Source organism: Parambassis ranga, chromosome 8 (genome assembly GCF_900634625.1).
Source record: "Parambassis ranga chromosome 8, fParRan2.1, whole genome shotgun sequence".
In the NCBI taxonomy this organism is placed as follows: Eukaryota; Metazoa; Chordata; class Actinopteri; family Ambassidae; genus Parambassis; species Parambassis ranga.
Window position 1 is genome coordinate 13,300,243 of NC_041029.1, and position 27,849 is coordinate 13,328,091.

Sequence of the window (27,849 nt, forward strand, 5' to 3'; positions counted from 1 at the left end):
TGAAGGAGAGACAGACACTGAGCAAAAGAGAGCACAGCATTGCCAAAATATGGATGCAGCTAGACTTGTTTCCAATAGTTATTGTACTCCTAGCTTTTGGCTCCCTGCATTTGCATCTCTGCTGTCAGCAGTTTAACGGGGAACACTGGGTAATTATAAATGTCTGTAATATTGTTGTCTTGCTTCACTTCCTGGAACATAAGGCTTATCAATTATTCATTTTTCTAGCTTACACCAGGTGATTTCATCTCAGGGAGTTGTATTACATGCAGCAGTCCTGTAGAAAATTCCTTTCATAGCACTGCAAGTGTGCCAAATATGCACTCAGTGCTGCTGTCATTGGCATCCCTCTTGTTCCTCAGGGCTTCCCAGCTTTCTGTGTTTGGAGAATTATCATATGCACAGGCAGACACCACAGAGTCAGTCACAGTACTTGCCGCATCTAGCCGGGCTTTACAGTTGTTGACCACAGTATGAAGGCCGAAACAACGAAGGATAGTGCAAAATGTTTGCATCACATAACAAGACAAAGGAGGTTATAGAGTGAAAGAAGAGCATGCCCTCCAAGGACGGGGAAGAACTGAATGAATCACTAAATTCTGTTGCTGTACAGATCATAGCAAGCAATTCTCCAAAGGCAAATATTGATACAATTCATTTCCAAATATATGTTTACTGTGCTTGTATGCATTTCTGTAATGTGTGTCTGTGTGTGAGCAGCTAGAGAACCAGGATTCGGTGCGAACGCTGCTGAAACGGACAGAAGCAGAGTTGAGCATGCGTGTGGCCGATGCCTTGAGGAAACAAGAGGATCCTCTGCAAAGACAGCGCCTCCTGGTGGAGGAGGAGAGGCTCAAGTACCTCAATGAGGAAGAGCTCATCATCCAGCAGCTGCAGTCAGTACCAATATAAAACTTCTACTATGTATATGTATTTTGTCATAAAATAATATATGCATCTGCCATTCTTCTTCAAACTCAGTGAGCTTTGGATTTTGGATAAGGTGTGTTTTAATACGAGTTTCATGGTACCGTCAAAGTTTACATCTATCCTCTATATCTGCAAGTAGATGACTCACAGCAGTGACAGGATAAAATTGTAATTGTAATTAAGCCCGGCACACAGCAAGATGCTTATTAAGATCTGAGGTGTGAAGCTGTCCAGCAGCTAATTAAACTGAGTGCAGAACGAGAGCCTACCTCAAGATTTAATAATCAGATAACTGGCTTCAGTTACATATGTGGAACTGTTCACGGTGCTAATAATTCCTGGATCCCTCAGTGAGTGGCACTCAGAGCGGTGTTTGTATTCCAGGATATAATTGGTTGAACTGTTAGCTGATCTCTGCTAATCGACGTCTGTTATTCTGCCAGGCTAGTAGCAACCATCTATTATTTTTGGTTAATTACAGTGGCGCTCAAAGACAAGTGCATCACCCCCTAAAATGATAATTGTCATCCAGCAATATTTCTTACAGATTGCATCAGATAAGGTTGATGGGTGTAAATGATGATGCAATATTACATCAGGTGTTACTTTCTGCTGTATAAGAAAAGCTGCGTGCAGGAGTTACAGTCATTCCTTGCTTGTGCCAACAGCATTTCTAGTTGTGATGCTAGTCATCATTTCATCATACACTTTTGTTGAAAATAGAACTTTAGAACTTAACATGTCTACATTGATTCTCTGCTTTTGGAAACATAACACTTGTAAAAACCATTCCACCCTCCTCCAGTTCAGCTGTCCAGATCTGTCGATCTAGCTGCCATTTGATTGACAGACAGCTTATTGGCAGAGGTTTTACTGAAACTTGACTAATATAATTCTGAGATAAATATTCAGAAAAATTTTAAGCATAGGAGGAGGAATCCCTGGTGTTCAGCCTTCTGTCTGTTCCATCTCAGCGACCTGGAGAAGTCAGTGGAGGAGATCCAGAAGGAGTCGTCTGTCAACCACAAGCTGGTGACAGTGCAGGAGCTGGAGGAGAAGACCAATGTTCTGAGAAAGCTGGGAGAGACACTCACGGACCTGAAAAGTGAGTCATTCTGGCAAAAAAACTGAAAACACAGCTTCTTAATCTGCAGATTGTTTTTAACGCCCTAATTACTCACCAAGCAGTGATGATCTTTTAGTCACCCGCTGCCAGGCTGCAGCATTTCAACCAGCCTCAGATTGAAGTCTTTTTTTTTCAAACTAATGTGTTTAGAGGAGCATGACGGGCTTCATATGTTACTCCTCTGTTTCAGATCAGTTCCCGGGACTGCAGAGTAAGATGCGGGTGGTGCTCCGGGTGGAGGTGGAGGCTGTCAAATTCCTCAAAGAAGAGCCACACAGACTCGATGCCCTATTAAAACGCTGCAAGACCATAACTGACACCCTTGCCCTGATGCGCAAGTATGAACCAGGAATTTGTAAATAATCTTATAAATACTAGTGATTTGTCCAGTAAATTCTATCTTTTGACACTTACAGTGAAATATGTCCAACATTAGCTGATGTGAATTAAATCAATGGGAGCAAGGGTTTTCTATTTGTACTTCTGCCAAAGACATTATGTTTTCACTTCCCTTTGTTTGTGTCAGCACAGCATTATAGATTTTCATAAAGTGTAAAGACAGACCTTGGACCAAGGAAAATAGATTAGATATTGCTGTTGATCCAGATCAGAGATTCCCATCATTAAAAATGTATTGGGTTTTTTTTTCCAAACAAACTGTGGAAACTGTAGATACAGAGCTGATGTAATATGAAGATAGAAGAAGTCCTTGTGCATGAGCTCAAGCTGCTAGTATTATAGCGATTAACTGCGATTTGGTGACATTCTAATAAAGGCTCTTTTCAGTCACATGCATAATGGCTTTTTAATTTTATGAGTGTGGACTTAAATTTGCCCTTCAGCAGTCAGTCTGTCTGCTAATCGGCCTTGTGTCCAAAAAGCACCTTTCTCTGATTTAATTAATCATACTAATAAAAAAGCCCGACAGTTGGTTTTCTTCTTTGTTAGACAGTTCAAGAAATGTGTTGCATGCATCTTCAATGTCTTAACAGACAAGCACACGAGGGGGTTTGGAAGAGGCAGGAGGACTTCTCCAGTCCATTAAAGCACAACGAGGACTTGCGGAAGCTTTCAGACTTCGACATCCCAACCAGCCCACCACTCACCATCAATGATCTTGGGGGAGGCAACAGCCTGTCCAACTGGAGCCCCCACTCCAGCATCAGCCGTGGACACAGTAACCCCTCTGGCCCACACAAGGACAATCATCCTCCCGTTCCCCACAAGGGCAAAGCTCTTGAGGAGCTGGAGCGTCGTACTGCTGCAGACAAAGCGCTGTCTGTGGAAGTCCGACTGGTAGGTGTTTTATTTCGATTGTTGTTTTTGTTTCAAGCATCAGTTACACCAGTAAGGCACACACTGTGGTTGTTCATGAAGTGATTGGATTTATTTCTTTACATGACAGGCAGCAGAGCGGGACTGGGAGGAGAAGCGGGCAAGTCTAACACAGTACAGTGCCCAAGACATCAACAGGCTGCTGGAGGAGACCCAGGCTGAGCTAATGAAGGCCATTCCAGACCTTGACTTTGCTGCCAAGCAGATGAAACCTTCCTCTAACACCCCATCCCTCCAGACTACCCAGAGCGGGACCGCAACCCCAGAGCACCGCGCCAGCAAGCCCCAGCACAAGCTTTCTGGAAAGGAGGGAGGATCCAGGCGTGGCTCAGGTAAGAGGGAGAACTATCAATTTGCATTTTAATAACCTTTCTCTGTTGAATAAATTGTATTAAGCATGAATGTCTTCTAAAGGTGTGATACTTTCTTTTTCTAGATGAGCTCACAGTACCTCGGTATCGCACAGAGAAACCTTCCAAGTCTCCTCCACCTCCACCACCTAGACGCAGCTTCCCTTCCTCTCCAGGGGTTACCACTCGCAGTGGAGAGCCTCTAATTCCTGGAAAAAGCATAAAGGTAGCAATGCACTCTTTCTTCAGCACCACTGCATTATATTACCACTAACAATTCTGTAACTGACACATAGAGACCTTTTAATCCCTTCAAACCCACAAATTAATTTATACTCTCTCCTGTATAGATACAATATAATCAGTAATTGATAATAATCAATAATACCTTCATTTGTAAATAAAAGGAATATTTCAGATAAATCAAAGTGTTCTGTGCTTGTTGATAAAATGTTGAAGCTACAGACATTTATATCCCTTTTTAATGTAGAAATCTGAATCTGAAGAGACTGAAGGCCAGAAACCACATGTAAAACTGAGGAGGACTGTGTCTGAAAACCCCCGCCCCGCATCTACACCTCCTACATTGGCCTCTGGGGACAAGGAGGACGGAGAGGAGGAGAAAATTGCTGCCGAACTGGAGGTAAATTAAACACGGGTACTGCATCATATCCTAAATTGACTGATCTTCAAACAAGGGGAAAAAGTATGATCTTTTTATTATGTATGTTGCATTCAAAAACTGCTGCTAGCTGTTCCTTACACACATAAACACAATGTGTGTGTGTGTGTGCAGCTATGCTCAGCATCATTACCACATGTTCAAGCAGCAGGTGCCATATGTCCCACCCTCCTGCCCCTGGCACTGGGAGAGCCCAAAGATCACATACTGCTCAGTCACACACATCATCACGCAGGGCTCACAGATCGCAGCCGGACAGATGGAGACTGATAGCTGCTTGGGCTGTGTTTGAGATGGCCTGCCTGAATTTTGATGAAACAAAGAGTCAAGAGTAACTGCTTTTGATTATTCAGTGCCTGTTTTTTTTTATTAACATTATAATTAATGACAGTTTTTTGAACCTCCCATTTCCCTCCCCAGCTGTTTGAGAGAGCGCCTGTCAGACTTTCTTTGCCTATTAGTCCATGCAGTCTGGACCTGTGGTCTCCTGAGGCCTCAGGCACCGAGGTAACACTCTGGCTGAGCCTGAGCAATGTGGATTGCTGCCCTTTTAAGCCTTTGTCTCTGTACTTCTTAACACCGCTACCACACACAGAAAGCAGAAGCCTTCACACATGCACTCCTCAGGTCTCACTTTAGTACTGCAGAATTACTTTTCTCTGTTTGTTCTTTCTATGCATGCAGTGCATGCAGTTACGATGTAAACATTTAGAAAGTACGATACCTTTAAGATGTCTTTACTCTCTTTTTTGTGTGGATTGATCTTCACTAATACATAAGAAAAGTGTTTTGTCCTTGGCATAGATGCCCAGCTCTCTTCACAAGCAGATAGCTAATTTTGTCTGCAATTACACGTTTGCTTCAGTCAGTGCAAGTCCATTACCCTCTCTAAAACTGTTCTTTGCAAATGGTTGTTGCACTCAGACACAAACCTATTTCCTTATATTCCTTATATATAGAGTGTGAATCTCTTGAAGTGCTGTGATTCTGTGTGGTGTATATGAGACCCAGTCACCACAAGAGGTACAGGGAGCTCTCTGGAAACTGTAATTACCCATGTATGCACACTTTATCTAGTCACTCTAGTTACTCCTATAGTTGCTTTCCTTTTTCCCCAAGTTGTGCATGTTTTTTCTTTATCCAGTCTCACTTACAGCCTGACCAGGGACTGTGTCGCAGCTATTAGTATGTTTAAATGTAATCCTCAAGTGCTTTCTTCATTTGTAGGGAAGGCACTTGTCTCCTGTCCCCCACATCATACTGACAGAGTGTTTGCCAGCGTCTTCTACCTCAGAGGATCCTGTCAGAGATTTTGCATATGACCCAGTTGAGGAGAGTCCATCTCGAGATTCTAGTGGTAATGCCACTGTCTACAAGACTGTGATATCAAAGGAAAGGTGTTCAGACCGATTTGAAAGCCCTCCTCAGCGGAAGCTGTATTGTTTGGCTAAACAGGATGTTGCCCTGCTGCTGACAGAACTGGAGATGAAGGTAGTGTCTCCCCTTGAGGCAGAGGAGCTCTTAAAAACAGAGGTTGTGCAGACACTCAACATCTCACCTCAGAATAAAGACGTTTCTGAGGTTCAGCTGAGTGAACGGCCTCTCCTACTGCTCTTCAGAGGGGAGAAAACTGTCAGAGAGGCCTACAGACGACTGTATTCCCTTCTGAAGATGTCCAAACCAGTTTCCAAACCTAGAATGAAATCCTCCTACCTTAACCCAGGCCAGCTGAGCTCTCTGATAGAGGCTCTCCGGAGAGGGATAGAGACAGGGGATAGCATGCTGACACTTCGACACACGACTGAGATGCAGCAAAGTTCAGTAAGCAGTACTCTAGAGTCCAGTGGGTCTGCTGCCTCTGTGGATAGCCTGTCCATTCATGGAATGAGAGAAGACATCCGACACAGCACCTACAGGAGGCTGGACAGCTTGGAGGAGACTATTCGAGAACTGGAGAACACCCTGATAGAGATCAGTGGTTATCCGACAGCAGAGCAACTCTACACTGAAACAGCCACCAGAACTTTACCTGTACAGAGGACCGATAGCCTGACCTCAGAGACAAGGAAGCCACCTGTCCCACCCAAACCATCGTCTTTGAGCCCAGCATCAATCCAGGTTCACTGCTCACACCTGCTGTGTCAATTTTCTGCTCTTGAAGTGGCTTGCTCTATTTTCACTTCTTCTTCTCGGTGGATGACTTCACTTTCTAGCTTCTGATGTCTGCTCCCTGATTGAATCAGATTGTCTACTTGAAATCGAAAATATGGAGAGGGGCACAGACAGCAGACTTCTTACCTACTTGTCTTTTCTGTGTTTATTGCTGTAGCTGCTGTCCTGCTGAGTTCAGTCGTTAATTGTTTCTTCATTGATCTACCCTGGTGTCTGTTTTCTGTCTGAGAATCTGGCTAATTTCACCCTTTGTTACGCCGAACAGGCAAAAAAAATAAATGTATAGAAGTGCAAAGCATTTCTATTTTCTTCTCCTTTCTTCTCTTTACTTGTCAGTTTTGTTAAATGAATCTGACTTCTCACCTTTGTTTTGCCTTGAAATCTTAACCTGCTTGTGTATTGAAGCCTACCTCTTACACCAAAGCCAAACGTCACTTTCAATCCACTTCTTATTAATGTCTGATGACCATGTATTGAACTCTATTACCACATATTGCGAGTAGCCCCAATTCACTCACCTCCAGCTGACCGCAACACAACAAAAGATTAGTAATTATCAGCGCTCCCGTGTCAGCTGTCACTTCACTGAGGTGTCCTGACAGCTTGTGTAGTATTCCCTGTTGCCCTCATCGTAGCCTCTCACTCAGGGCCGGGCTGCAACACTTGACAGTCACACTATCATGGTGAGTTTCAGCCCTCTGATGTAGAGCCAGGCAGCATTCCTGTGGGCACAGCTGAGGATTACAGAGTATTCACACATTATTTCATCACTCCCAAGTACAGCCACGCTCATCAATTCAGCATGGCTCTTCCTCCTGTTCCTGTCCAATGTTTGCAGGCGCACTCACGAAATCCACTCTGACAAGCTCCATTAGAGTTCAGTTGTTAATTAGCACATTGGGCAGTAAAATCACTGTATATTTCATGTCACAATTTCACATTAAGAATAGGATGTGCTTAGAAGGTTAGTGTGCCTCTGCCTTATTTCACCAACAGGGAAAGATTGGCTATTTGACACCACTACAGTTAATCTTTTATTAGTTTTTCTTTCAACTAATAGCTCTGTGTGCAGAGGAGGCACAGCTGGGTGGAAATGTGACTGAATATCTATTTGTTTTTGTGCGTATTAGAGACAGTCGATAGAGTAGCTCAGCGGGAATGATCATTAAGCACACTGCCTGGTGCATCCTGCAGCGAGGCCGGGCTACGCAACGTCAGTTTTGATGCTGCGTTTCTGTGTTCTGTTCGGTGTCATTTTTACTGATAGATGGTAAAACCCTCTGAAGTAAATAGCTCAGTTGTATACTAGATCTTAAAAACCCCATTGGTGTCAGGAGACAGGCTTGCTTGCTGGAATCAAACTCTGTTTGGTGCTGATGTGTGTCTGAAGCACAAAGTGTACATGAGAAATGACAATTCACACAGTTTCTTGTCCTTTTCTTCCTTATTCTCCTCTCAGGGAGGAAATAATTCCACTGTTGGGAAAGTTCTTCACTCCTCAGCCACCTCCAAGCTGAAGCACCTGCAGCAGAACAGCACGGACAAGACTAAAAGTTTCAAAAGAGAGGATTTCCTGAAGACCCAACAGCAGGTATCAACTATATAGTTAGTGCTGCCGGGGCCAAAACCTTCTCGATGTGGATGTGTCTTTGCAGATGAGGGATTTATAGAAGCTTGCACAGAATGTGGATACATAAAATTCAGATGAGGATCATTATGGAAGGACACTGCATTTTTATTATGCCCTCAAATTTATTACAATTGAAATAAGGTCAAATAGAAGTAATGATCCAAACCTGATGTGAATCAAGACAAATGGGCAAGGTGTTCTTTGGATCCATATTAAAAGTTTTGAACACATATACAAGCCAATTATCTGGCCTTGTTCTTCAAATAGCAACAGAACAGCAAGCCTTTATTCTGTCTTATACACACCACATCAAGCAAAATCGGCCTCTTCCATCACCTTTCACCCACAGAACTTCTGCATATCCTCAGCATGCTCCACTCTATATCATCATAATATTTACAATATCAACTTAATTCTTAAAGGCGTTAGTGATGATTAATGCAATTTAAAACCTTCAAACTTGATCTTCAAATGTTTAAGAGCAGTCATATTATTTTGACAGTCTCGTTATCATGGGATTGTGTGGATGGATCAAAGGATCCATGCCTGCTCTCGTGTTTTATTCAAGTTGGAGGATTAGCAGTGCAGTTACCGTAGCAGTGTTTTTATGCATATGTTATCTCTCATTATAATATGAAGATGCCATTAAAAAGTTGTAAAAGTTATTTGTCTCCTACTATAATAACTTATCTTAGGAGAAGAACATTTTAGTGGTGTAAGCAGGGTAAAGGAATGGAGCGTAAGGATGCTAGATGGCCTCCAGAGGCAAGGAAATTGAACTGTTGAAGCATGTCAGTCCAGGAGAAGATTTTTGCACCATGCCTGTGCACTGCATGGGGGGGGGGGAAGCTTAATGTCAATGTAATTTGAAAAATAACCGAAGCAGTGAAGTGCACCTAAAGCCCCATAACCTACTGAATCTGACAGAGCATTCAGACACAAATTCAGTCTTAAAGATTGCAGAGAAATGACTGTTAGGCTGAAAGTGAGAGATTTCAGAGATGGGAGAAAAAAATCAAGCTTGGTCGTCACAGACTGAGAGAAGATTGGGATGTATCTCTGCAGTGCCATGTAATAATCTCCCCTTGAGTCAGTGGCAATCACCGATTATTCAGTATGAAGAGGACAGCTCTCTTTTCCACCATTTAAACTTTCACGTTTCCTGCTATTTTCAGTCCTCTTTTAGCTTTATGTACTCTGCAATTTGTGCACGCTGCCCCTTTCTCTTTTTTCACCTCCCTTCGTCAGTCTCGCTCATTCCCCACACTTGTCTAATGAAAGCAAAATTAATCCCATTATTTCAGTATGACACTCGCACACGGCAGCCTCTTTGTCTACAAACTGTTCAAAACAGTCATTGTGGAAAGATGCTGGATGTGTGAAAGCGCTATCCTCAGAGGGACAGTGGACACTCAAAGCTAATTGTCAGCGTGGGAAGTCTCTGCCAAGCAGTTTAGGGTGGCGACGGCTGCAGCACAGAAACAAAGAGGCAGCCTGATTTAAACACAAAAAAACAAAAAAACAAAAACTGAATAAGCTGTGTGAGGTGCTTCAAGTAGTTTGGAGGTCAAGTAGTCCCTTTGTACATTTATAAGTGTAGGTGTCAGACAATAAGAAGAACAGAGCAGTTTTCACACCCTTTATCTGTAAGCAATAGCTTACTTATAGCTCACATGGTACGTAATAGCTGCTATTTGGTCAAAATAAGATTTTAAATTAAAGGGTAGGGTAGGAGATTTTGAAAACTCAGTGAGAGTCAGCCAGATTTCTAAAGTAAACACACACCCCTTTCTCTCGGAGCTCACCCCGAAGCCACGCCTCCCAATCACATGGACGCGCATTACCTGAAGACGAGCTGCGGTCTGTGACTTCGGCCATCATGCACGTACCGCTCTGGTGCGCGCAGAGCAGGAAGAGAGCGACAACCAGCCAATACACCGCGCAGGGTCCACCCGGAGGATTGGCTGATGTTTTTAGCGTTTTATAGCTTCCACAGATGATTAATATTTTTAGTTTTAATGCGAAACTGCTGAACTAATTGGTTGCTATCGGATTGTAAAGAGAAGTTACACTAATTTAACAAAAAGTGCTCAGAATGAAATCTCCTACCCTACCTTCAACTTAAAAGCAATAGCCATCTGTCTTTTATTATTCTATACTGAACAAGACAGGCATGCGTCCACTTACTTTAGTTATTCAAATGTTGTAACGTGATACTGAGACTTCAGTATTTTTTCTTCAAGCTGATTCACTTGAAGCTTCCCGACATCTTTAATGTCACAACTAGAAAGCGCTTTACAGAGGAGTGGAGCTGGATCTGTCTACTAAATCATTTTGAATTCAGTGTAATGGAACAGCTGAGCACGGTCTAGGCAGGAAAAACACGCTGATTATCTGCAGCTCATCTCATCAAATTATCCAGGTGGCTGGCTGATTTGCATACAGCCTTTAAGAGCTAATTAAGCACTTTTGCTGACACTATGTTCATTTCACCCAGTGTTTTTTTAACCTCTTGACATCAGGCCTTGAAGAGAAATCCCAATTACAGCCACCAAAAAAACAAAACATATTTTTCTATTTCGTTTATCTACATAATATCTCGGCTTTAACCTCAAACCTGCTGATCTGCACTTTGTTCTAACAATCAGATGTGCCCACCGTGGGTGAACTCTCTCCTCGGCCCACAGCTGAAGGTAAAAGTGTCTCCTGTCTTAAACCTCCTTAAATGTGACCCCTAAACCCTTCTCTTGGTGTTTTCTCTTCCAGACAGTCATTTGAATGGGGGGCAAACCCAAGGAATGAGCACAGCAATCAGTAGTCTCTCCTGATACAGGTGTAAAAACTCTGCACGTTCTTTACCATCACAATGACAGTGTGCATATGAAAGGCAGCTGGTGCACCAGACATCACTGTGCACCAGCTGCAGTCGGCTAACACGTGAACACTGGCATTGCCAGTTTCAAGTTATTTTGTTTTTGTAATCAAGATCAAATTTGTTTCATTGTGAAGTAGAAATCAGGTTGGCCTACAGATTCTGTGTGTTATTGTGTTCAGATAAATAATGTTGTTGTAATTGGAGCGAGAAAGCCTGAGGTTATCTCTCTGTGTGTAAATTTGGGGTGAGCAGAGCTCCTCTGATGGTGCCGTTGTGCTCGGGCTGTCTGCTCACTGAGGTTTCACTCAGAGGTTTCAGAGCATTACAGGCATGAGGATCCCTCAAATCAATGCGCTGGATAACAACAGACAGTTCAAAGCAACAATTTCTCCTCGTTTGCTTTGGCACAGATCAAGGAAGGGCATGACAATGTGAATCACTTTCACGCTGCAAAACCCTATTTCCATTTCCCATTTGGCCTCTTACTTCTTCTGGCGGTAAAACAGGCTAGTTGAAGGTGCTCGGCAAGAGCTGGTGGTGATGGTGTGGGGGTGGTAAGTGAAGGCCTGTCCTCGGAGGCTGCCGTTTGGCAGACAGTTCCGAGTGCAGAGCGAGATGAAGGGAGGCTGCGCTCTCGCACGCACAGAGCAGAATAAATGTGTCGGCCAGGCTTGAGAAGAGTTCTTGGAGCAGAAGGAGCCCGGCTCTCAGGGAACGGTCTGCGGCACAGGCCTAGGAGCTGAAACAGGTGGAAGCCTCCCAGCAGCGCAGTCTAGACTGATGCACCTGTTCTATTTTTGATGCAGAACTAATCCCTGTAATCCCCAAAACAAACATCTCGTAAAACTTTTAGAGCAAAAACTTTACTCCTGCTGCTTTTTTTGAATACAGCGGTAGTATTTCTCTTATCTAAGCCTGTCATTGCTCTGGTTTGTTTGGCTCAGTATTATCGGTGCATAAAACACACACTCATCTTAGCAAAAGAGACATGCTGTGATTTCAGACTGTTGAAACAGTGCCATCTACTGACTCATTCCTGTGTTACATGAAGAGATGAAAACGCCGTGTGTCCATCTGGATATCTTGTCTTCTCTGGTATAAGTGTATAATCATTAACAACAAGTGTCAAAATAAAGGCAGTCAACAGTTTATGGTTGGCCTTGCCTTATCAGTGGTGTCATGTGTAGATGGCAGCCTGTGTCATCACACATGCCGCTGTCAACCTGAATAACGATCTCCTGTGTTTGTCTTCTGTTTTCACTCCCCTCCCCTGCACTACATGTTTCTTCTGACACTTGTTCCTGCGGCGCTGCCTCACCCATCCTGTCACTCACCCCTGTGAAAACCCGTGCTACCCTGCACCTCCCTGCACCCGTAACCCTGCAGCAGTGAGCGACCTGTCCAGCCTCTTCAGCCTCCTCCTCCTCTTCGTCCTGTTTACCCGACTACAGAGATCCACCTGACCCCTTTTATCAGCTCCTTTCACCTGTTCTGTGCACATTGTGGATGAGTGTGTGTGTGTGTGTGTGGGGGGGAGGGGTGTGTGCAAGCATGCTTGCACAGGCACGTTTGACTGTTATGGTAAAGGAAGGTGCTGCAGGGGACAGTACCCAGCCACAACCAATTTTCAGACTTTAATTTTTCATGATTTCCCCCTTGACCCCTGAAAACCTCATTTTTGTGACATACCTCCTCTACCCCCATCCGTCTCCTGCTCTACCTGAAGGCCTTGGGGACCAACAGCACCGGTGGCAGTATTGAGCCATACCTCTGCGGTATCAAAACTGGCATTTTTCCAGGACGAGCGGCCTCTCCTGCAGCAGTGTTCGGCCCGACAGCCTCCTCAAACCAAGCGAAGGCCCTCCTGGCGAGCCTGTCCTCCTCGGGCCTGAGCGCCGAGGCTTTGCTGCTGTCCTCCGCGCTCCGTCATCACCGCCTTCTACGTGAGCAGCGAGCCTCCTCCCTGCCTCTTTACAGCAGCCATTCCTCTTCTTCTACTCCCACAGCTACCTCCTCTTCTTCCTCCTGTTCTCCCCCTACCACCCCTACGCCATCCCTGTCTCCCTCCTCACCCACCCCTCTGAGTTCCTTCACCTTCTCCTCTGGGGGGCTCAGGCCCTGCAGTCACAGCCTCGGCAGCTGCAAGGAAGACGGCAGTGAGTCTGAATGAGGACCTCACCCCTAGTGATGACGAGGAGAGAAAACAAGCACATTTTTTTTTTACTCATGTTCCTTTGGACGCTTCATTCACACTGTCATACTGCCACAGCTCCCCCAGCGTAGAGAGAGAAAGCCCCTCCCACCCGTTGGATTTACTGACAGTACTGCTCTCATATACCCTCACCAAATGGGTCATTAGTGGCATAGTTAAAATATCTAGACTGTGACATAGAAAAATTAGAGCTGCAATAATCACTAAGTGGGTCCAGTAGCTGTGTGTGTCAAGGATAATGTTGCTCTCCTGCATCACCTGTCAGTTAATAACGAGCTGTTTTTGTGGCTTTTTTTGTGTTTAAACTCTGAACTGGTGCTATATTTTCCCCTCTGTTTGTACACACTGTGCTTTCCTGTACATTTCACCATCTTAACAGCCTGCTTTGATTTCACATCACATTTTAATATTTAGAAGCAAAATGTAATGTAAGAGATTTTAATTGGAAATGGCAGCCTATTGACGCAAGCACACTGCAGGGAGCAGCACACAAACAGAAGGGAAAAAAAATGCAAAGAATTTCTGTGTATGTGTTTGTAATCATGACAATCAGGATGTTTTCACAGTAGCATCAAATCCACATCCCAAAGACTCAAACGCACATGTAAAGTCAAGCTGTACAGCACAGACATCTACAGGCTGATGAAGAGAATCAGCACATATTCCATATGAACCCTATTGAAATTTAAAGCAAGCACAGTTTCCATTCATTTTTAGCACAAGCACAAAGATTTCAAAAGCAGCACATGAGATCAATGCTTTGGTTCTGATACCTGCTTTCTGCATGAAGGCCTCTCTCAGCCACTGTGGTTGAACTTATGATTATTTAAAAGGCCTGTCTTGTGTGCTGCCTCAAGGCTGCCCCGCCGGGGAATGAGCAGACAGTTACATATATTTTTTTCTCGTTTTTTCCAGTCGTTCTCAGAATGACTGCATGAAATCGATTCTTTTTGTCGTTGAGATTAAAACATACAAAAAATAAAATGAGGGGAGGCTAGTGTCAAAGAGGAAAGGCAGCTTAAGGGGAGAGGGGATTAATTTGGGGATGTGTGTTTGAAGGCTAGTTTAATAAAGCTGGCTTTGAATTGGCCCGTCTCCATAGAGAGCGCTGGTAAAAAAAGAGCCAAAGAGATGAGAGGAAGGGTTTGACAGTTAAGCAGCTGATCCTTCACTTTGCTTTGTCTTTGGCTCTAAAATAAAAGGTTATCAGAGGACATAGTGAGAACAATGTGCAATATGTAATTAGTAATATCACAGTTTTTACCAAGCCAGTGCTCTGCTCTGTGTCTGTCTGCCTGTCTGTCTGCCTGCAAGGACCTGTAACCATGTTTTTCCCAGTGCCTCTAACACCTGCCAGAAATCCCCACAACCATCTTGTGTTGCAGTATTAGACGAACAGAATGACACCCAAAGAAGAAGAAGAAGAAGCTGTGAGAACTGGCAGACGAACAGCACTTGAAATCCTGAGAGTGTGTGTGTGTGTGTAAGTGTGTGTGTCAGGTTCCAGCAGTGGCATTTGACTAAACACTCCCCCAGCTCTAACAGTGGGTAAAACTGCAAGCTCACAGCGCAGCGAATTAAGCCTCACCCCCCCGGGCACTCTGTAGCTCTGCCAGGCAGGTTCAAGCCCTGGGTTTCATATTGAGTGAAGTCAAATGAAAGAAATTCACTTACTCATGCTGTTCCACACTCAAATCCATAACTCTAAGTCGCCAAGATACATTTGCTGCATTTGGTTGTGTTGTGTATGTGGGGAGGGGGGATGGGAGGTCGGTGGTGTGCACGCTCGGCTGCGTTGACATGAAACCCTTCCAGAATTGCGTGACTTTTTTTTTTTCCTTCTTCTTCTTTTAAAGATAAGTGTTAGCGGGCTGTGATTCCAGCGTGGCCGAAGGCTCAGATGGCCCGTGGAACACACTCACAGCGGACGCCTCTGGCAATCAGAAAAACACTCATGCAAACTTGAAACTAAACATAGAAGAAATCTACATATAGAAATATATCTAAGTCAGATGTTCGTGTATGATATTCTAATTGTGAAGAAAAGTGTGATATATATATAGGCCTAGATTAAATAATATACTGTAAAATGTCATCATCTCTTCAGTTTTATATATTAGTGACCATTTTGTACAGATGTTTTCTTTTTTAATTCATTGAAAGAGATATTACATTTCACACTTGAGATTATTTATTCATATGCAGAACATTTTTATATTTGTTTAAATATCTGTATAGATGCCAGTTAGCCTCTGTAATATACACTGAAGTTCATTTTTCAATTCTAGGATTTTCTTTATCATTTAATGAAATCCCTGAAATCGCTCGTCCTTTGCCTCTTTATGTGAAAGGTCACTTCAAGAGGCCGGACTAGTGCCTGTGTGTAGGGGCTTATTTTGCTACTATCTTTTGATTTTCTGTACATGTGGAGTGTTTTCTTTTGTTGTTTGTTTGTTTTTGTTGCACCCCCCCCCACCCATCCTGTATTTGTGATTCAGGTTGTATCAGTGATGTTGGAGATGGTGAGTTTACAGGCCTTCCCACGATAGCCTTTGCTGCTTTGACACGAGTTACTTGGCTTTAATTTATTCATGTTTGCATGTGGACGGGAAGAGCAGCGCTGTGGATGCTCAGTGGGAGTTCCGTTAAGTAGCTAATCTATAAACCACCGAGATGGATTGATAATATATGTGGAGTTTTATCCTTTGCCATTGTACCTTTTTCTTTTTATAATGAACCTACATTCTATATAGTATGTATATGAGATTTTTACATGAATGTGTGGATGTTCAAAAATCTTGGCATCAGAAGTAGAAAAACAAAAATTGACTTGTAAATAGGCCGAGTCATTCCTAGCAGAGTTCTGTCCAAAAAGAAGATGTTTTATTAATACGATGGGTACAAAAGGTATATACAAAAACAATGCATGTATACTCGAAAACAATCGCACGGTGCAGTTAATTTAAAAAAAAATAAAATAAAATAAAATGTTGTCTACATGTTTTCTGGAAAGAAGAAGAAGAAGAGACTTGGTTCTATGTTAGAGGTTTCCACTCATGAAAAGTGAGACATTATTTTGGTATCTGTGACACAGGCATGTTGAGTTTTAACTGTGACGTTATGTGACGAGAGAAATTCAGAATGCACCCCCAAAAACCAGAGAAGCCACCAGCGATGGTGTGACACCACAGTGATTCTCCCATTTGTAGAGTAGTGTGATATATGAAGAAAAATAATACAGAAAATAGATCTATAATATAACAATATATATAAAACTAAAAGCCTACTGATACTTGGAGATACTAATTTATCAGTGTGGATGCCATGATATTCTGTGAGAAATGTGTGTGTTTTTCCTGTGAGAAGACAGCAGGCAGTTGAACCTGCCTCCTTTTGTACATAACTTGCTGTGATTGTGTGTCCAATAAAGTGCAGCTCTCTTGTACAGTGGTGGCGTCTGAGCCTGTTTTATATGGATCGCATGCTGTGATTGATTGATTGATTCTGCATGGGTCCGGTCAAGACAAAACAAAAAAGACAGTGGTTAAAATGGTTTATTTTATATTGTAACAGTGTTATATTGCAGTTTCAAAGGATGAAAGGATTTTAGTAAAAACAGAATAAAAAAATGCATTAAAGTCCAACAAAGACAACAAAAGCAATGTTGGAACTGAGGTTTCTTTTAACAAGCTTCTGAAATGAGGGGACCCACTGTTCTAGGACGTGACATGTTGTGACAACGTGACATGCAGCTCAATCATTTCTAAATATTTAAAACTACACTCAAAACCTACATGAGGATGGCTTTTACATTTTGGATTTAATATTATTTTGGTTTTTTTTTTATATTTTGACATATACATATTCTTGTAATGTATATATGTATTGTATTTATTTCATTTTAATGTTACTGTTCTTTTAAAGATCAAAATCCAGGAATTCTTTTCATTTTACTATCTTAAACTCTTAAACTTAAAGTTTGATTGATTGTTCTAACATGCAATCAAATTTCTATTGATTCTATTGAAACGCACCCTAGTGCTTCTGAATTCTCCAAATCTTTTCATATTAAGTAAATGTTTGTTTCTTTATTGTTGAGATACGCTACTTGTAAATAGTGGAACTACTTTCCCACACATGTCTTTCACAGAGTGATGAAACCCTCCCATCATTCTGACACAAGCGTGCAACTTTTTGATTTTACTCAACCTTTTTGCCTTTTCACACACACGCTGTCATCAGAACATATTTTTATAATTCCTCAGTGTCCACATTTGCTGTGTTGTCTTTGTTCTGTTAAATACACAACTGCATTTTTACATTGTGTCCCATTTTGTACAAATGTCTAGCATACAGAGGCACCTTAGGTATATGTTTGTTAAGATTTGGAATCAAATTCTTGTTTATTGTTAAAAATATTTCAACTGAATTCTATTTACACAACAAATTCACACTAAAACAATGAAAAAACATATATTGTATATACAGCTCCTGATAAAGCTTGTTCTTTCTGCTTTTGTGTGTGTGTATGTGTGTGTAACATTTGTAAAACAAAACCCTGAAGCAGAAGTGGCTTAAGTGTCCTGGCGCTGTGCTGGCCGGCGACCATCTGTGCGCCTGTATGGTGAGTTCCTCAAATCTGTGGAGAAGCAGGGCAAGAGCGAGCGTGCTGACGTGAAGTTAAAATTTCACACGCATTTAAACATCAAACGTGCAGCACAGGAGCTTTGAGCGCATCCTGCAGGAAGCATCGTTACCTGTGATGATGTCCTCCAGGGCGCCGTCCTTGCCCTCGCGTACAGGCGACTTCACCTGCCGCTTCTTCAGCTCCGCTATCAGGTCCATCTGTGGCATCTTAGGCATCATAGGCCCCTAAAGGAAGGTCCACAAATAAGAGCTCACGGTTCTGTTTGATTTTACTTATGTGCTGTGAATGATCAGAAGTTACCTTCTGTGCTCCTGCCTTGTTTGGAGAAGGCGACTCTTTCACCTCATGGCTTTCAGCCTCCATTTTCTTCTTCTGCTCAATCTCTTGCTGTGCTGTCTGTGTTTAATTAAAATGATCATACAAAGTAATGAGTGTGATAGAAATAAAAACATAAGAAAATCTGCCACACACACACTCACCTTATAGGCCCTTACGAAGCGGTTGAACAGGGGGAAAAACATGGAGGGCTGCGTGGTTTTTGGGTTCTCTCCAAAATACTCCACCACAGAGCTGTATGCCTCCTGAATGGAAAAAAAAACAACATGTTGAAGACGGATGTTTCTCAACATTGTGCGAGTGAGAGAGTCTGTGTCTGTGACTCTGACCAACCTGTGCCGTCTTGCTGTCTTTGATCAGAGAGTCCAGGTGCTCGCTGTTTGTTTTGATGAACTTCTTCAGCACGGGGCTGTCGTCCTGCACCAGGAACTCCTTCTTGGCCATCTCCATCCCTCGCTCCAGGGAGCGGATTTCTTGAAGGATGCTGTCCAGGGACACTAGCAAAGAGATGGAAAGAAGTGTAAACACGGTCCCTAATGTAACCCGTGTGTGTGTGTGTGTGTGTGTGTGTGTGTTTACCAAGAGCTGCCTTGTCCACAAAGTGCAGCTCACTGTGGAAGTTGGTCAGGTCGGGGTATTTGTCATAGATGATGTTGGTGATGAAGTGAAGCAGTGTCTGTGAGCGGTCTGTGGATTTGGTCTCCAACAGCTGAAAGAGGCCATCAACGCTCGATTAAAGGTGTCTTAAGGAGAAAAATCTATCTAACAAAAAAAACTACTTACAAGATCCAGACTCTGCAGTTTGAATCCGTACGCTGCGCCTCTCTTACTGCTGTTCATGTAGTTACCAAAGGCGAGGATGATCTAAAAGCAGCCAGGTCAATGTGTAAAATCTGGCATTTAGAAGCTGCATCACTTAAGTGTGTGTCCTGTCTCACTTACTTCTAAGATCTTTTTCAGTTTGGTTGAAGACTTGATGGACATGGATGCAGCGATGATGGAGTTGAGTTGCTGTGGATGATGTGAAACAAAATCAGTGCACATTATAAATGTCTTTCAGCTTCAAGTGTAATGTTTCTGACGGACTGACCGGCTGCAGGCGTTTGACGGTCTCAGGGAAGTTGCCCATGAAAGTGAGAGTGTTTATCCGCTGGGTCAGACGTGGGATCTTCCCAAAGCGTAAAATGAACCTGTCCTCGTCCGTCAGATCCTCCAGCGGACGCCCGTCTTTTTCATAGTTCACCAGCAGCTTCATCTCGAAGTCTGATGGGATGAAGTGTTCAAGCAGTTCCAGGAAGTCTATGGCCAGAGCCTGCTGGTCATACCTGTGCACACAAGGGTCAGGGTTAGTGCATTTATGGGGAGGACGGCTTAGACGGATGCAACAGACAGAAGCACCTACGTCTCTATGGCGGTGCAGATATCCGCTGGGCTCATTCCGCCCTTGCGCAGAGTGATTGCCAGGTTCTTGGCCTTGTTGGCGTCAATCAGGGACGTCTTGCTGGGAGCTTTCTGTGCTGCCTTCATCTTGATCTTGGACAGGTTAGCGGAGTTACCCTGGGCCCTGGTCTTGAACTGTTCCTCAAACATCTCCATGTTCAACTCCTGATGCAGAGAGAAGAGGGTTAAAATGTATTCGAAGGGATCAGGGTCAGGGTTTGGTGTCTATGGAGTTCTTACCCCTAAGATCTGCTCATCATCCAGCTCGGTGAAGACCGTGCCTGTCACCTGGTTTGGTTTTAAAGCTTGCCAGTTTAACAATGGCATTTTGTACTTGGTCTGGATTGGCTTCTTGCTCTTAACCCCTGAGGAAGCAGAAAAACATCACCAGTGGTCGCATGCTGCAGGGTAACGGTAGTTTTCAGTACTTTTCAGATCCTTACCAGGTGCGGTGGGCGGAGCTCCAGGAGGAGGTGGTGGTCCACCACCAGGTGGTGGAGGTGGTGGTGGTGGTCCAGCGCCAGGTGGAGGAGGAGGAGGTGGTGGTCCAGTGCCGGGTGGAGGAGGAGGAGGAGGAGGTGGTGGTGGTCCAGCGCCGGGTGGAGGAGGTGGAGGTGGTGGTGGTCCAGCACCAGGTAGAGGAGGAGGAGGGGGAGGTGGTGGTGGTCCAGCACCGGGTGGAGCAGGAGGAGGAGGAGGAGGAGGTGGTCCAGCACCGGGTGGAGCAGGTGTGACAGAGGCAGAGGCAGGGGGGCTTGATGTGCTGGGTTGTGTGGGGGAGGCTGGGCTTTGGACATACTCCACCACAGTGACTGGCACAACCTGAATGTCCAGACCTCCTGAGGCGGTGCGTCCCAGTCGGACCAGCCCCTTGTCCTGCAGCTCCTGGATTTTCTGCTCCAGTTCTGAGGCTGTCTGAGAGGTGGAGGTGCTCAGGCGCTCCCGGTCCTTCTCCCTCTCTCTGTCCAGCTCCCGCTCTCTCTCCCTCTGCTGCAGAGTGCTGACCTGGGAACAGGACTCCCGCAGGCTCTCCTGTAAAACACAAACAACATGAATGATCTCCACAAACTGAGATTCTCTCAAACATGATCACACCTTCAGTGTCAGACTCACTTTGAGCAGCCCCGTCTCCTTGGTGGCCTGCATGAGCTGAGTCTCCAGCTCAGATATTCTCTCTGAGGTCTGGTTCTCTATCTCCTGGAGCCGGGCATTCAGCTGCAACACAACACACAGGTGAGATACCGTCTCTTTGCACACACACTCTCACCTGTGTCAGCCTTGGCTGCGGCTGACCTTTATGTTATGATCCTGCAGTTCATCCACGTGGTCCAGCACCCCTCCTCTGTTCTCAGCATCCTCCAGCAGGGCTCCGACATCCAACACATTGTCCAGGTAGGCCTGGATCTGAACCTGCAGCTTCTCGCTCTCAGTGAGCTTCAGAGTCTAATAAACACACAGTGATGACATATTATAGGAGTAAATCAAGATTCACGTGCATTTATTGTCATGTTTTAAGATTTTTTTTTACTTAAATGGAGATTGTAATGTATTAATACTTTCAAAGCAAATATATAATGGTTTGGGGGGTGAAAATCAGGACACAAATTTCAATAAATAGCAGAGACTGTACAGCTGGACTTTTACATTACTTTGTGTATTTTATACTTTGTGTGCAACTTTTGTGTGTTTTTTCTGTATTTATAACTGTTTTTACTAGTAAATAAAAAAAATCAATTTAAAAATTCACAATATTTCTTATATATTGATGGTAGTTGCAACATGATGTTATGTGAAGTCATGCTGGGAGTCTGACTGGAAAGGAGGCGGTACTTGTCATAGATTCTTGTTAGTTGATTGGATGGCTGTCACAACCATACAGATGTGCACAGTGCACATGTTTTGGGCAGCAGTGGCTCAGTGGTATAGCAGGATTGTCCAATAACTGGAAGGTTGGTGGTTTGATCCCAACTTCTCCCTAAGTCATTGTTGTGTGTCCTTGGGCAAGGCACTTTACCCGCACTGCCTCCAGTGCACTCACTGGTGTGGCGCGCCTTGCTGGTCATTGTATGACACTGCTTGGCAGCAGCTTTAAAACAATTTCCCTCTGGTATTATTAAAGTATCTAAAATAAAAAAAAATACCTGCCAGCAGGTCCTCAGGGTGCTGGTTTGAGTCATTTGATCTCATGTGCTTATATTATCCTTTTAACTCTGTTTTTGGTCTCTTCCAGTATCGGGGCTAATTGCTAACTATGCCTCTACAGCTCTATTAAATGAGGAAAGCTCTGTAATATATGGAATTATGTCACAACATTTACAGCATGTCTCTTCTTTTTTTTTGCATACTCACCCCTAGATACTTGTCTAATCCAAGGTGTGTGAACTCGTACTGCAGGTGGACACGAAAGTTCATGTTCTCCACTGAATGCACCACGATGTTTATGAACTGCATGCAGGCCACCTGCAGACACATACACACGCACACACACACACATGTCACATCCACAGTCTGCTCTGCATCCAGAGGTGCAGCTCATACATCTGCGGTCCTACCATGAAGTCAATGTTGTTGTCGTCGTTGATGAAGTACTCCATCAGCTTCTCAAAGCGGTTCCTTTCTCTGCTCACCTGAAGATGGGTAAAGATGTGTATTTTTAGTTGATGGGAGTGTAAATACAAAATGACCAAAGTGTTGCACAAACATGCACATGACTGATATGACTTGATGTGCTAAAAGTATGACCACAGTGCGTGTGAGGGAGGGACTGTGTCACTCACAAGATGAGTAATGAAACAGAGGAAGTCTGGGACAACAGCCAAATGAGGCCAAAGTGGTGAAAATATTATTGGAAAAAAAAACTCATTTCACCTCTTTAAAGTTGTCAAAAGCAGAGAGAATGATGTCGTGTCCTCCTCTGACGAGACAAACAGCAGCCAGCAACTCCAACACCAGAGCTTTGGTTCTATAGGTGGTGGAGGAGGAGGAGGAGGAGGAGAGGTTAGACATATGGATGCAGACAGATAACACACACACACACACTCTGTCTGCACACACACCTGGGATTCCTGCTGTTGAGACTGAGGGTGATCTCGTTCACACAGCGCGGGTGAGTCATCACCAAGTTAAAGCCAGACTGGAAGCAGATGGAAGGTAAACAGCTGTTCCAATCAGAGCTGATGGGAGTGTGATCCTGTGACTGACAGGCTGTTACTAGACTAAGACTGTACCTGGTAGTTCATGATGGCTCGGAGACACATAATGCACACATGGATGTCATCCCTCTGGCTGGATGAATGGGACTTCTTATGCATCTTGTTCCCTAGAGTGGAGCTTATTCTGTGAAGTAATGACATGTGAATGTATGCTGTGCAAAATAAGAAGTACATGTGGTTGTAAGGTTGTGATAAGAAACAGGCCACAAATGCAGAGAAAAGGCTCAGTTTAACAGAGCTCTCTAAGAAAATAACTTCCTCCATCACACCACCTCTGCTGTGTATGCTTCTATTTCAATACTATCGACTAAATGCAGCTGTATATACTGCAAGTTCCTTTTTAATACATGCTGTACCTTCCTTTCATGTCTGCAGCGTCTCACCTTATAGTCAGTGCACGAGCAGCCCTGGTCATACCATGTGACGGGGAGCTGCTGGAGCTCTTGGTCAAATCTTCCATTGATCTTTCCGCTGACTTTCCTCTGTCGGTCAGGGTGCCGCCGTTTTCCACGGTCTCCACATCAAAGCTGCAAAATGCAGGGATGCATCCTTAATGATGAGTCATGTCACTGGAAGAGCTTCATGAGAGTTTTACACCTGCGTCCTGTGAGTACTCACGAGCTGTCGCTTTGTGCGTGAGAAAGGTACTCCACCAGAACATCCAGACCTTTATTCTGCTCATTGAGGAACTCTTGGGCCCACCTGCAGAGAGACACAAAGAAAACACACACTGCATATTTTAACCACTAGTAGCACTATGGAGCAATAATACACATGCACATTAAGTGCTTACCCAATGTGATTGGTGCGAAGGGATATCTCCAAATCTTTGAGAACCTGAGTGGCATCTTGGATCCTTTTCTTTAACTGTAAGGAGCAGAAGAGATGAACGTTTAGACATGACTGTGTATGCATGTAAATCAGATATAAAAGTGATGCTTTGCACCAACCCTGCGAGACACCCCTCCTTGATCCTGGTAGAAGCTCTTAATCTTGTTCAGGTAAGTGGATGGGGGGCTCTTCACCTGAAAACGCTCCTAAGGAGGAGGAGTCACAGAGGTACAGGGTTTGCGTTGGACAGTTATTTGCAGCAGCAGCTCTAAATTATGACTGGACAAGATACACTCTTACCACCCTGCAGCATCTGAGATTATTCTTGCCCTACTCTGGTAAAGACAAAACAAACCACCCTTCGTTTCCATGCCGACGCCTCTATCTGCTTTCCACCACGGAAACTACGCTGCAGGCTGCTCTTTTTCACCGCACACTGTTCTCTTTGGGTCTTTATGTACTTTGCGTCAACTCTGGGGTGAAAGAGTTTGATGACATATGTTGACTTACCTGATCACAGACTAATTCCCATTTCTTCTCATTGTCATATTGACTCAGCAGCTTCAGCTTGTCTGGAGGCAGATTCATGTAGCTCTGAAGGAAAGAGAGCAAAAAGACTCTTATAACAGATATGTTTGATAGTGTATGCTGTCATTTTATGTGTTTCCTGCTTGCAACTACATTCAAAACCACAAATGCACTTTCAGTGAAAACAGACCTGTGATATCTGCCTGGTGACTCAGTGTTTACAGGTTTATGGATGGTTGTCAAGGGGTACCATGCAATTTTAATATCATTTTTTTGACCAATAAAAGCAATTTATTATGATTTTTAGCACCATGGCTATCTCTATTATCACCTCCACATTATTTCTGTGTAGGTTGACTCAACAGATGACATATTACATTACAGCCAAAAAGGGCATATTCAATTTCAGTTGTTGTCATCAGCCTACATGGAAATGGTTATGAGGTCTGGTGGTTTTCCCCCGAGTCAAAGGGCACAGTTTGATTAAGTAGGGAACAAAAACTGAACTGAAAATATATGTTTTGTGTTAATATATATATATATTTTAATAAATTTGCTTATCTCTGGTTGTGTATCTGCTCCAAACATCAACACACAGCCATCCTTGACAAAGAACGTTCTGTTTACACTGGGTGTGGCCTGTCAATCTACCCACTTGAGAGGCACAAACGGAAATAGCCATTTGCATTCGAGCTGTTGGAGTTTCATTCTTATAGCGAGCAAAGGGAGGACTACCACTGTGGGTTTTGTGGTACACTAATAATGAACAAAAAAAGTAAGTCACAGTGCAGCTGTAGAGCGAGGATCCCCGAGGTCAGAAAGGGAAATGTTGACATAAAAGTCTGCTGATGCAGATGTGTTAATTTGGGTTCTCCATAGAATGACACCTTGCTTATTGGGATTGCTTTGCAGAAAAAGGAAGTGAGGTGAGGTCATACTTTCATATGAGAGGATGTGGTAGGCACGAGGAGGCAGTGGCCATGTTGGTTCAAGTTGTTGTATTTTGTACTTTTTGAGAACTTATGAGTTAAAGAATCACTTTGGAGGATTTAGGGAGCGTATAGGAAGAGGTGAATTATAGAATTCCTTATTATGTTATATCCTAACATATCTAAACAGGAAGGAGATCCTCTTCATGTTGTGTTGCCATGTATTCAATCTACAGTAGCCCAGAATGGACAAATCAAACATTGGCAGTAGTCATTCTGTGTTTTTATGTAGTGGACCTCTGTTATGATTGGCAGATAACTCACATGCCACTTTATCATAAACACTGTTATGGCTGTGAAGGAGTCCATCTCTGTTTGATTATTATTATACTTTTATTTAGATGATACTCTAAAACATTATAGTCACTTAAAATGATGTGTGTGTGTGTTGTGTACAATTTAACTTAACAGTTCTGATGTACTCACCACTAGATGGCACTCATTATTTTCACACACTGGTCCTTTAAGTTTTAGAATTTTGTAGGAACCGTTAGATGGATGTTGGTTGCTATTTTATTTTAGATGAATTAAAATCAAGATTATTTTAATTTCCTGTGTTCTGAAACATGTTATCAATGTGAGATATAACAGGTTTTAAATGAAAAGGATGAATCCATTACACACTATATTTGAATGTGTTTTAAATCGTTGTTTTGTGTGATTTTTGCCCTCATAGGCTGTTGAAACAATGGTGAAACAGTTGCTTTCCGGTCTGTGCTCTCTCTCTCTCTCTCTCTCTCTCTCTCTCTCGCTCTCATTTAAATGTGTTGCTCAACTTCCCCATGGGGCCAGCAGCAGTCTCCTATGCGTGCACTAATCACCCAGTTTGTAGTCTGACATTTTCAAATCAAACGGAAGGAAGTATTTTGATGAATCTTTAAACTTGTTGGTTTTTATTATTCATCTGCACTTACAGCTTGAGGAATTATGTGCACATGTACAAACCCAAAGGCAGATTCACTGCTGCTTCAGTTTAGAGAGAGAGAGAGAGAGAGAGAGATACTTTATTGATCCCAGAGGGAAATTCAAGTTATTCTACCCACATGTTCAAAGTTGTTTTAGATTTTACTACAAAACCCAAAATAAATAAATAAATAACTAAGTAAATAAAAAATCCTTGTGATTTTGTGCCTGCATTATGACATGACCCCATCAACAACAACATAACTCTGTGCCAGATCCCCGTGTGCAGTATGGGTGTGTGCACCACTCACCAGCACCACATTGAAGCGCTCCTCCAGCTCCTCCTCTGGGGGCATGGGAAGTTTGGGTGGAGGCGGTTGCTTCTTCTGCAAGGTTGGTGTGGGGTCACTCATCGTTGGAGCTACCCCGACTGAGTTCCTGGCCTCTCGGCCCTCACTCGGTTCTTGCTCCAAGCCCCCTGCCGCCGCATTCCCCATCACTAATCTCCACAAGTAATCCAGGAGGAAAGCTTTACACAAACCCTTTCACCTTTGAAATCAGTGTATTCCACAGCAGTGACACAAGGTAATCACTCAAAACAACAAGGCCTAAATCAAACCAAGTCTTTGGCCTTCAGATGGAGAAACATCAAGTTTACTAAATCTGCCTCGGTCCTGAGGACAGGGTGGGTGATGGAACGTAGTATGTTGTTGTCCTCATGCTTGTCTTCTCATCCACCTCTCTGTCTGTATGTACCTTTGAAAAAAAAAATGTAACAAGGCCCCTGTTAAAGCCTGTCAGGACTCGAAGTCGAAGACTCACCTACGTCTCCAAACTAGTTGACCGAGAACTCTGGTGAGTTCAGAACAGAGGTCTTCGTGCGAGAGGAAGGAGAGGGGAGTGACACTCTAAAACAGACTGAAACCGCAGAGGCACAGAAAAGCAGAAGAGTTACTTCCTGTGCATGACAGCAACAGAACCTGGGGTGGAGGACAGGGTGGAAGATCAACGTAACTGTTAGGCACACCGTGCGTGCAGTAGGTGGTTGGTGATGAGTAAGATAAGGTAGAAGGCTACAGGAATCAAAGTAAAGAAAGTACAGTGCACATATGGCAAAGGATCAGCAGGTAGCGGGTTAGAATAACCAACCAAGCAACACAAACATTCCCCCCTCTGCCATTAAAGGGCCCCTCTAACACTTTATTCCAGACCTGGGGCTTTGGTGACATTTGTTGTTGTATTTTTAATTCACGTGATTCTGGATTGTTTATGTTTTTCAGTAACAGTTAGAATTCAGTTTGACAGGGGTTATTTAACAGCGCCACCATGTGTTTGAACACAAATACAGCATGTTGGGGTGCTGCATTCACGGACTGCTCTTAAACCACTTCCTATATAATATTCGATATTCGACTGTACACTCAGAAAAGTAACATCTATAAAATGTATAATGCAATTGCTCGTTGGGGACACTTCCAAAGAGACTAAGTATCTATAATAGGCCAACACATGTACAACTTGTACAATAGGTTGTTTCAGTAGGTCCATGAGGTCTATATGGGCAATTTAGGTGGTAGTGGAGATGGAGATGATTCCTTTCAAGAACAAACATTTTCAAATCATCTATTCCCAAATTAACCGGATATTCCA

General features: G+C 43.5%; 2 protein-coding genes across 2 annotated transcripts in view; one reads left to right on the top strand and one right to left on the bottom strand.

Moving 5' to 3' along the window:
- Positions 1–12,577, top strand: part of srcin1a (SRC kinase signaling inhibitor 1a) — a 65,919-nt gene extending 53,342 nt beyond the window's left edge. Inside the window, exons 13-23 of the mRNA XM_028412180.1 lie at positions 721–896; positions 1,905–2,035; positions 2,247–2,394; positions 3,049–3,352; positions 3,462–3,723; positions 3,828–3,967; positions 4,232–4,384; positions 4,844–4,930; positions 5,651–6,541; positions 8,055–8,186; positions 12,487–12,577. Coding sequence (XP_028267981.1) covers positions 721–896; positions 1,905–2,035; positions 2,247–2,394; positions 3,049–3,352; positions 3,462–3,723; positions 3,828–3,967; positions 4,232–4,384; positions 4,844–4,930; positions 5,651–6,541; positions 8,055–8,186; positions 12,487–12,492 — 2,430 coding nt within the window. The 3' untranslated portion in view covers positions 12,493–12,577. The remainder of the gene's footprint in view (positions 1–720; positions 897–1,904; positions 2,036–2,246; positions 2,395–3,048; positions 3,353–3,461; positions 3,724–3,827; positions 3,968–4,231; positions 4,385–4,843; positions 4,931–5,650; positions 6,542–8,054; positions 8,187–12,486) is intronic.
- Positions 12,578–17,812: 5,235 nt separating this feature from the next.
- On the bottom strand, positions 17,813–26,696 carry fmnl1a (formin-like 1a). The gene is made up of 25 exons (XM_028411836.1): positions 26,511–26,696; positions 24,290–24,373; positions 23,899–23,985; positions 23,742–23,815; positions 23,567–23,650; positions 23,332–23,475; positions 22,964–23,072; positions 22,793–22,869; positions 22,605–22,698; positions 22,289–22,363; positions 22,086–22,196; positions 21,030–21,179; positions 20,850–20,951; positions 20,180–20,768; positions 19,977–20,101; positions 19,699–19,901; positions 19,387–19,621; positions 19,239–19,307; positions 19,080–19,160; positions 18,876–19,005; positions 18,630–18,793; positions 18,440–18,541; positions 18,261–18,356; positions 18,070–18,184; positions 17,813–17,951 (listed from the first exon to the last, which is right to left on the bottom strand). The coding sequence occupies exons 1-25, from the start codon at positions 26,694–26,696 to the stop codon at positions 17,887–17,889; spliced, it is 3,351 nt and encodes a 1,116-aa protein (XP_028267637.1). The 3' UTR covers positions 17,813–17,886.
- Between the last annotated feature and the right edge of the window lie 1,153 nt (positions 26,697–27,849).

Bases quoted from the DNA above. Each gene is read 5' to 3' on its own strand.
- fmnl1a (XM_028411836.1), bottom strand. From the start codon at position 26,696: ATGGGGAATGCGGCGGCAGGGGGCTTGGAGCAAGAACCGAGTGAGGGC. The intron at 23,986-24,289 runs GTAAGTCAACAT...CCTCCTCCTTAG, and splicing joins GGGAATTAGTCTGTGATCAG to GAGCGTTTTCAGGTGAAGAG. The intron at 20,102-20,179 runs GTAAGGATCTGA...CTGCTTCCTCAG, and splicing joins AGCTCCGCCCACCGCACCTG to GGGTTAAGAGCAAGAAGCCA.